The sequence below is a fragment of the Syngnathus leptorhynchus genome, chromosome 21, assembly GCF_054491065.1.
Source record: "Syngnathus leptorhynchus isolate UIUO chromosome 21, UIUO_Slep, whole genome shotgun sequence".
Taxonomy (NCBI): domain Eukaryota; kingdom Metazoa; phylum Chordata; class Actinopteri; order Syngnathiformes; family Syngnathidae; genus Syngnathus; species Syngnathus leptorhynchus.
The window spans coordinates 3,350,113-3,360,403 of NC_141215.1; the positions used below are offsets into that span (position 1 = coordinate 3,350,113).

Genomic DNA, 10,291 nt, shown 5'->3' on the forward strand with positions numbered 1-10,291 from the left:
ACCTCTTCTATTAAAAACAAACAACTCTTGGGAATGTATGTTAGCTTAATGCTAACACACAATGCAAAACACTATAGACAAGGTAAATAAACTAGCATTGATGTTGCTGTCTTGTACCATTTCAACATTTAAACTCAATCAGTGCAGCAACACTTGTAGACAGACAATACTCGCGGGCATATATTCTTTATCCTCCGCTAAACTGACTAATATTCAAATTTGAATATCTGTTTTATACTCCTCCCCAGTGGCAAAATGAACACTTGATATGGCCACTCGGCTGTAGAGGTTTCCAATCTCACTCCTAACTAGCTTGTAGATATCTCTTTAGAGAACCATCTACATTCACCTCAAGTATCGGGTCAACAGCAGAACCTCTGTGAAGCGCACGATACCGTAGAGACACGGAAATTTGACTCATGGCCTCGTAATATAAATCTAGAGAAATCTCTGTCGGAACAGCACGGACGGAATAATTGTTTGCAATGGGAAATCTCAACGGAGTCCTCAGAGCTCATTCGGAGGCGTTTGAAGTGAGCGCTGACATTGAAGAAACCCAAGGGCGGCGAGGGAGCGAGGGGCCTTTCAAACGGAGAAGAGAGAAGCGCTCACCTTCGAAATTACGAGAAGCGATTTCAAGAGCGTCAAGTTTGGGAGAGTAAACTGAGGTGGGAAGAGGAGGAAAAGCTCGGCACTTGAGATCATTAAAAATGAAACGAGTTGGGCTTGCAAAGTAGAACGACGTTGATCGAGCCATCTTGTATAGACTACTGAGCCAAACCTTTCAATTATATATATTTTTTAAGCCTTACAAATTTTATTATTATTACTATTTTGTGTAACTTTTACTTGTTACAAGACGCCCACTAAATATTGCAATGAAACAGTAAATTCATCTATTTCCTTTTGTCAGTGCTGTTTTTTGATACTTTGGCTAGTTAGCATTATCATGCTAATAGCTAAAGCCACAGTTTGTGGACCTATACGTGTCGTATATCTGATACAAATAAATTGTAATTTGCTCTCATTACTAATGAAGTGTTTTTAGAACTGTTTCATTCATTTATTTTTGACGTTTGACTTTTTTGTACTATATAAAAATGCTAATCCAACAGTTTTGGAACACATTCAATTTTGCGGAATTTAATTCTCGTGTTTAGCTACACTTGCGTATATTTTACTGATTTCAACCATCACTGCTCACATTAAACTCTCAATGCAAGTTCCTTTCATAAGATGGTCAGTTTGAAGGCTATGAAGCTAGCATCACATTCATAGCATGAATACGTAAATAAAACACGCTGTTTTACTTCGCCTACACCAGTTTATAGGGCGGCAGCGTGCTGATCAAAAGAACATTAGCTTTGATTAATCAATCAATACCCCGGTGGCCTCCGTCCTGTCCATTGATCTGCACGCCGTATGGAGGTCAACGTCAGGCTCGGCGGCATGTGAAACGCTCGGCTGGATTTTTCACACTGGCCCGCTCAAACGAAAATCCGCCCTCATTGATTTTCCTTTCATTTCCCTTCTTCGCCTTTCCAAATGTTCCTTCTCTCACTGACGCATTGAAGGAAGTTGTGGAGCTCAAGAGCTGATGCTGTAGTGGGATTTTATTTCTTTTTTAGATGCAAGACGAGTTTTGCATCGAGAGAACAATGGTGAATTAGTTTCAGTTTTTACATGGACTCGAAATGTGAGTTTTTTTTTCTCCAAGTTCATGTCAATAGTCTTATCATCTACAAAAAAACACATCACAAAACTCCTATAAATCTAATTTAATTTTTAAAAATAAATCTGTATTTATGCTTGTAAAACATATCCGTGTTAACTTTGTAAGAAATTTAATTAACGCAAAAAAAAACTTTTATGAAAATATACTGTATATTTAAAACCTGCCAAGCATTCTGACAGGGGTGTGTAGAGTTTTTAAAAATACATCTGTATTTATGGTTCCACAACATTTCAGTGTTCACTTTGCAATAAATTTAATTAAATCTAATTTAATTTTTAAAAATAAATCTGTATTTATGCTTTCAAAACACTTCAGTGTTCACTTTGTAAGAAATTTAATTAACGCAAAAAAAACCAATTACGAAAATATACTGTATATTTAAAACCTGCCAAGCATTCTGACAGGGGTGTGTAGACTTTTTAAAAATAAATCTGTATTTATGGTTCCACAACATTTCAGTGTTCACTTTGCAATAAATTTAATTAAATCTAATAAAATTTTTAAAAATAAATCTGTATTTATACTAATTATATTAAATTAATTATATTATTATATTATTATTATATATTATATTAATTATATTATATTAAACTTCAGTGTTCACTTTGTAAGAAATTTAATTAACGCAAAAAAAAATTTTTTAGGAAAATATACTGTATATTTAAAACCTGCCAAGCATTCTGACAGGGGTGTGTAGACTTTTTAAAAATAAATCTGTATTTATGATTCCAAAACATTTCAGTGTTCACTTTGCAATAAATTTAATTAACACATTTTTTTTTTCAAAAATATACTGTATATTTAAAACCTGCCAAGTATTCCAACAAGGGTGTGTAGACTTTTTTTTTGTTTTTTTAATATCCACTGTACTATGAATGAATTTGGGACACGATCAAATGCTCGGAATCATCCTCTCAGTAGTGGAACAGAGGGAGACAGAACATCATATTAATGGAGAAGTTGTTCAAGCTCCTGAATTCCATATTTGTTGAAGCCCTGCAGGGGTGATCACCACGTCAGCTCATCCCGTTCAAGTACTCCGAAGTTCCATTTCAAAAGCACACCGCGTCTCTTCAACGTCCCTCTCGGTTGGCGTCGTTGTTTTATTTTTTTTTCACCCGGGCCTCGGTTCCTCCGCAAAAATGCAAATGAGCGTAATTTCAAATGACAAGGAAAAGTAAACTTTTCCGAGTTGCGAGCGCCGAGGTTCCCCGTGGGGGGGGGGGGGGGGGGGGGTCTGTGAAAAATCCTGCTCTAATTCTGTCATTGTCAAACTTTGACATAAGTGATTGTTCCGTTGCCTTTGTTGAGTGATACAACGGGTAACACAGTCCCGGTTCCACCACGTTAATTTTTTAAAAGAAAGCACAAGATGTGTATTCCTTGAAGAAATGTTTGCCACTGCTTATGCTAAATATTATAACACCCAGCCAAGGATGTCTTTTGTGTTTTTTTTTCCCCTCTCTTTTTTTTTTTAAAGCTTTTATCTCCTCTTATCCACGGGAGGCCCTTACCTTTGCCACATAACAGCAACTCAAAAATAATTTAACTATCCCTTTTTTAAATATATATATATATATATAATAATAAAAAAAATAATAAGACAAGTTGGAAGAATTTCAAAACGAGATCAAAGTGTGCAGTTTCCCCAACCCAAAGGCGTCAGCTTTCTCTTCTGCGCCACACGATGATCAAGTGCGCTATTTTGTAAAGAGGCCTGTCCTGGATTTCTGAGATGTGCCCGCAAAACTTGTCTACGTATTTACAGGCATGTGTGTGAACAGCAAATTAAATGTCAAGTTGAATGACAGGAGTGCCGACATCAGCACTTTTTTTTTTTTTAATGTTACTGTAGATAATCGTAGGTTTCGGGGTGGCACGTGCCAGGATGGTTTTGCTGTATTTTTTTTAATTTGGCTACTGTTCAACAATATTAATACAGGACTGAATAGTAATAATAATAAATATTTGTGCGTCTCAGAAAAAAAAAAAAAACTGGGTACGATACGACTCAAGGACGGTATGTTTTAAAACATTATCCGATTCCATTAAATCAAAATAAATATTCAGATCTGTTTTTGGTCACTTCACTAATATATATGTATATACACACAGACCATGCAAAAAGGCGGAGCTTATATTGTCTACAAAACCGAGTGAAAAAAATGAATAGTTGACACATTTTGGGGGAAAAAAAAAAAGTCAGTTCACGATAATGTCAGCACTGATCAATCATTCATCGCAACCTTTATTTCAAATTGAGACGAGCCCTACCTGAAGCCAGGTGGGAAATGTACACTCTCCTCACACTGCGGGGATTTATGGAGTTAGCCCATTATACACCTAAAAGTTTCTCAGACTTCACTTCGTCTTTTCTTCTTTCCACCAGCATAAATCTCAGGATAAATCTGGGGCTAGAAACTTCAGAGGATTTTTTTTTTTTTTTTCAATTTCATCACCACCCCCTGACTGACAAGTATCATTATGGATAAAATTATCTTGGTAATTATCCTGCCCGGAAAGATTTATATCTCTTTGTGAGGGCTGAAAGGAAAGGCATGGGATATTGAGCGGTGGTTGCATGCAACTCTGCAGAGGCGAGAGAGAAAGTGCTTTGTTAAAATAGCGCCATAATGAGGAGCTGCAGCCCCTCCCGCTGTGCGAGATCCTTGCCTGGCTGGATCACCCAGAGTGCTTTGCTTTTTAGTCTGCCAAACTCAGTTGAGGTAACGAGCATGGCGAAAACTCTTCCACAATTAGGTAATTGCTACGTTTGCTTCGTACGCTGAAGAAAAATGAGGGCAAAAGTCCTTATATGTGTAGATGTGAGGACAATGATAAATCATTTCAAAAGTTTCCGCTTTTCTAGACTGTGCTCAGAATTAACCCATTTCATTCAATTAAGTGAATAGAGTTTTTTTAATAACCGAATGTTCGGACTTATCTCCACATTGACTAAGGTTTGCGTAGTTTTTGAACTGAAAATACTTTCAAAAAAAGTGACATTTTTGTCTAATCACACCATAAAACGTTTTTACGTGTTTGGGAGATTTAGCTAGTTTAGCTAGCTAGCTAAGACTTAGTTTGGGTATATGTATGAATGCGCCATTTGCCTGAGTCGATAAATAGCAGCATTGTGTTCACTTTGGTCTTTATTCATGTTCGGACCTTGTGGCTTTTACAACCGTTCTCTATGTTACAGCCTTTAACAACCTAATGACAAGGTTTTTATATGCTACCAGATGTGCTAACTAGTTTGATCACCCACCTCAACAATGGCTTACTAAAAAGGTGGACGTAATGAGAGTTCGGGGGGGGACCACGTTCGCAAAAGACAAAGCCTAAAGGCTTGAATCTAATGAGCAGCTGTGTGACTCTCATTAAGAGCGCAATGCAACTGCTGATCCTTAATGAGCTTCTTCATTAAGATACATTCGGAGGGGAAAGTTGTGTAGGTTTAGTACCCCAAGCACTGGGGCAGCCTACCACCAACAGGGATCAACCATTATAAATATACCCAGCGACTAGATGTGCGTTATAGTACTCATCTTCTGAGATTAAGATACTGTCAATCATAAATGATTGGAGCTGAAGCTTGTAAATGGTTGCAAATGCTGCACGGTTATTTGAAAAAAGCATGCCAGGATCTATTAAGGCGAACATCATAATCTGGAATAGCATCGATATTTTCTGATATAATGATGCAATGTTGAAATGCGGGTAAGCGGAAGAAGATGGATGTATGGATGTTGAAATGGTGGAATATGGTTGTTGGGCTATCGTAAAAATAGATCGCCTGGATTTTACAAATAAGATTATTTGTAAATTTAAAATGGCCTAAAACAGAACCATGTGGGACACCATTGTCAGCGCTACTAAAAAGCAACATTGGATTTACTTCTGGAGATTTATTATCATTATTATCATTTATTATTATTATATAAATAATTTGAGACCTTTCCAATAATATTGGAACACATTCACATGACTTGCTTGGCAACAGCTTGCTGTCCAACCTTGGAGACAAAAGGAAAATGGCTCTATAATTAAGGCCTTTTGAAGAAAGTAGCTTTTTTAAAGAAGACGTTTGATTACAGCTACCTTAAAGGACTGCGGCGCACAGCCTTGTCAATAAAGACATATCGATCATGTTAAGTACAGCCGTGCCAACCCGTGGAGGAGCATACTTAAGTAGACGAGCTGTTGAGGAGTTACAAGTGGAACGAGGAGGCTGACTAAAACTCTCTTGAAATCTCAATTTATAAGATACATACACAACACCTATTTTTATTGATCACATTTGATCCATCCGAGTGTCCATTCATAAGGTTCCAACAAAAAAAAACCTGACAGTTGCACTAAAATCAACCGTATTGTGGCTTTAACCATTACCGAGCTGTCAGTCCATCCATCCATCCAGTTAATATGATTTCTCTATTTTGTGGTTGAGGTAAAATGACAAAATAAAAAAAAACCCTATCATCAGTTCAGTCTTATCAGAGCCTGCTTGGCTGCTAATCTGATTTCTTATTTTCTTGCCGCCCTTGGGCCACCACTGTGTGAATGGGGTCAAATGAAACCCAATTGGACAAGTTAATCACACAATATTTATGGTTTAACCTACAGGTTGCAGGGAAAACGCTTGCACTTATCAATTCGATCAGTCGGGGGTCACCTTCCAAATCCTGATTATATGCCGCCAAATTTATCGCCCGCCCAACACAGTATGCCGTTGCAGAATTCGCCTTTCATTGATTGGCGGCTGCATGTGACAGACCTGAAAGTAATGTGGACACCAGTTGTGATCAATAAAAAAATGTATGTGCCTAGAACCTAGGAGGCATTCTGTAATGAAATCAATAACTTTGCTTGGCTTGTGGCATTAAGATCATTGGCCAGGCTGTTATTTAGTCATTGTTGTCCTACACCAGCGGCATAACCTGGCGACCATGAGAAATCAATGGGAACACAGCGCAGCTCGCATCCCAATTACTGGCAGGGCTGGCAAGGAATCAATGCAGCTTTTAGCCATTACCACTCCTTGTGGGAAATCACGGGACATTAGTTTTCTCCACGAATCCGCTGCACAAAAGGAAGGACGACCGCTCCGTGCGAAAGCGCGCAAATAAATAAGAAATACAAGAGGAAGAAGAATATTTTGCCGCCAAGTCTTGCCCGGTGATGCGTTGATCAGTCATTTCGGAAGAAAGAAGCCACCCAAACAAAAAAAAAAAAAGAATCCGGGGCAGAAAAAGAATTCTTGTATTTTAAGTAGTTTCTCACTTCAAATAAACCACATTGTTTTTCCACCATGTGTCATTGCAATTTCATTCAAGGTATTAATAAATTACAACAGTATCCACTTTAGTATGATTATTATTATGATACATAATTTTAGAATTTTTGTAAAAACAAATTATTGTAAAAACTAATACATTCCAAATTAAATTAAAATATATATATTTTTTAAATTAATGTAAACACAGAAAAAACAACAAAAAACATTATTGTGACCAGTACCAGAAATATTTACGTACAGTAGCTGCCTAGCTAAAATTTAAGCTAGCTTCATCGACTGATAAAACTACGGTAATTAAAAATTAAATTAAAATATATATTTTTAAATCAATGTAAATATAGAAAAACAACAACAAACAACATTACTGCTACCAGTATCAGAAATATTTATGTATAGTAGCTGCCTAGCTAAAACTTAAGCTAGCTTCCATCGACTATCTGTAAACCGACTACTTCCTTGTTCATGCTTCACCACAATTTTAAAAACAAAACAAAAACTTCCATCGACAATCTGTAAATCGACTACTTCCTTGTTCATGCTTCACCACAATTTTTAAAAACAAAACAAAGCATATACACTACCTTGTGTGCTATCATGAATGACGAGCGCTCCCAAAAAAAAAAAAAAATGGCAGACACAGCGGGCCTTAATCTGTTTTGCGCAAACACAAGCCCCCCCTTCTGTTCAAAGAAAAGAGCACGGGGAAAACGTCAGGCGCCAAATAACTAACATTGATGGCTTGCATGTCACCTGTTATTAGTCTCACGCTTGCACATGTATCAGCATGTCAAAATCATGGAAAACACGCCTTGGGCCATCTTGACAAACTAGCAACATTGTGTTTCTATTTGGCAGCTGACGCTCGCTCGCTCGCTCGCTCGCTCATGCCGTCCTACAACCCTCTTACGGTTCCCCTCCCAAACTGACTCCGACAAAGTGCTTGCCGGGATGTGGCTGGCAGGTGTTTTGCACGCCATTTTCAAAGCGTCTCACGCTGGCAAGGCATGGCTCTTTGTTCAAGCGCGGTGGCGTTTCAAGCACCTGGCTCCCAAACACGGCGTCATGACACTAGCTTGATTAAAGCGAAATGACAAGAGTTTGAGACAAAAGTGATTGTGACTAGCGTGTAGCTCGGGTCTAGCCGCAGTCTGGAGAGCGAGGGTTGACGGAAGGAAAGATGAAGGCGGCACTAAACGTAGACGTGGAAATCAACAAGGAGAAAATAGCACTTTTGGTTTCATGAGGAGAATTCCATTTCCTGACACTTTGCAAGTTGGTTTGCTAGCTTGCAATTGTGTCAAGCTAATTTATTACATCTTTTTTTTTTCTATAAAACCTGACAAACAATCAAATCAACCAACATTCATGTTTTTGAAAATTAACAGTGAAGCTCCCACAAGTCTTTCCCCCTTCTTACGCAATAAACAAAAGCCGCAGAATCGTTATTCATCTGGCTTACATTCATTTTTTTTTTAATGTTAGCTAGCTCCACCCACAGAGGGACTGGGTTAAGGGTTGACTTGTGTTATGTAACACATTCCAGTCTTATCTATCTCTCTCTCTCTCAACACATTTACTTTTTTCAAGTCGCCTTTTGCAGTCAGTCGTCTTTCTCTATCGGCTGAAAAGTGGCCACCATGTTGGATCTAATGCAAGATGAGGTGTTCAAGGCTTTCGGTACCTACGCGCTTATCGTCATCCTGAAGATGATGCTTATGGCACCTTTGACTACTTTTTACCGTGTTAGAAGAGGGGTAGGTCAATACGAGTTCAAGTCTTTAACGACTATCAAAGCATCATTTTAATGCTTACGTTGATGTTTTTAGTCTTTTGCTTCTGAGGAAGATGTGGCCCATAAGTCTGCGGAAGAAAGAAAGAAGCTGCTTAGAACCCACCCAGATGTTGAGCGTGTTCGTAGGTCAGTCAAATTCTGATGAAATGTATTTAATAATATTGAGTGACCGGTTCTATCATTGACACAGAGACGAAAATTATTGGGCAATCCACACACAACAACTGCTGGTTAGCTAAACATAAAGGTTGTTCCTCATTTCAATGTGTGTTTTTGTTAACCAGATGTCACCAGAACGATTTGGAGAATGTCGTTCCCTTCGTACTCATCGCCTTTATCTACACCCTGGGCGGACCGGAACTTTCAGCAGCTATACTTCACTTCCGCATATTTGCCGGTTCTCGGATCTTCCACACTATCTCCTACGTCGGGGCTTTTCCTCAACCCTGCAGAGGTCTGTCCTTTCTCGTGGGTTTGGTCACCACCGTATCCATGGCTTACAATGTCCTCAGTCAGTTTTCCAATCTCTGAAGATAGATTCCAGTTTCCAAATAAGATTCATGCTTTAAAAAAATGGAAAAGTAAATATCTTCAATTGCTGTTCAACTGGTAGAACAGGTATGAAAACGAGTTTTTAATTTTGTGACATTCAAATAATGCTGCTCGGCCTTGAGAGCATTCAATATCTTTGGTATTGGTTCAACTAGGGTAGGAAGGCAATACCAACTTTTCTGCAAAGATTATTCGTACAACTCAGGTGGATATTTTCAATACAGTCAGACCTCGAGTCTTACGTAATGCTTTTATAAGACTTTGATCAAAAGCAACGAAGGGACCTGTCTCGGCATTCCACAACTGGTGGAAGGTTTCCAGATAATCATGTCGATCTGATCTTTGGACAGGTCTTTGTTTTACATGCTTGCGTGAGGAACCAAAAAAAAAAAACGAAAAAACACCTTGCCTTCAATTTTTTCCTCATGGTTCGTATGTTCAGTATGGAAGGAATATTAAATTCAATTCCCCCAAAAAAACAAAAAACGGTTATTAAGTTTTCGAATGCACATTTACCACTGTTGATCGGTATTTACCGCTGTGTCTTAAAAGTAAATTACACTTTATAACTGCAGGAGAGGCCTGGGAGCTATCGATTGTACTTTAATGCTACTTATAAAGCAAAAAAAAGTCAGTCGGGAGAATATTAAAAGCATTGGAAGAAATGTTATTACAGGTGTGATTTGTTGACTAGCATGCTCGACCTTTTTTTTTTTTTTTTTTAAATCTTCTTAAGTTGTTTGAAAACAAATTGGTAAAATTATACAGAATTCTGCCAAACTCAGTGTTAGATGGTCACTTTTTTCATATCAAGTGCATTACTCATCCTCTGGAAACGATGATGAACCACTGAGACAGACTCCCATTAGGTTTCTCGAACTATTTTTATATATCGTCATTCATCAATTTAAGG

The 10,291-nt window shown here is 38.1% G+C and overlaps 1 protein-coding gene across 1 annotated transcript; it reads left to right on the forward strand.

The window, feature by feature from the left end:
• Positions 1-8,585: 8,585 nt before the first annotated feature.
• mgst1.2 (microsomal glutathione S-transferase 1.2) lies at positions 8,586-10,048 on the forward strand. The gene is made up of 3 exons (XM_085902605.1): positions 8,586-8,788; positions 8,861-8,952; positions 9,111-10,048. Exons 1-3 carry the CDS (start codon positions 8,672-8,674, stop codon positions 9,355-9,357), a joined length of 456 nt encoding a protein of 151 aa, XP_085758731.1. The 5' UTR covers positions 8,586-8,671; the 3' UTR covers positions 9,358-10,048.
• The last annotated feature ends 243 nt before the right edge of the window (positions 10,049-10,291 follow it).

What these genes read in the sequence shown, in the direction of transcription:
- mgst1.2 (XM_085902605.1), top strand. Translation starts at nt 8,672, where the DNA reads ATGTTGGATCTAATGCAAGATGAGGTGTTCAAGGCTTTCGGTACCTAC. An exon ending in TTTACCGTGTTAGAAGAGGG is followed by an intron (nt 8,789 to 8,860) that starts GTAGGTCAATAC and finishes TGATGTTTTTAG; the next exon opens with TCTTTTGCTTCTGAGGAAGA. An exon ending in GATGTTGAGCGTGTTCGTAG is followed by an intron (nt 8,953 to 9,110) that starts GTCAGTCAAATT and finishes TTTGTTAACCAG; the next exon opens with ATGTCACCAGAACGATTTGG.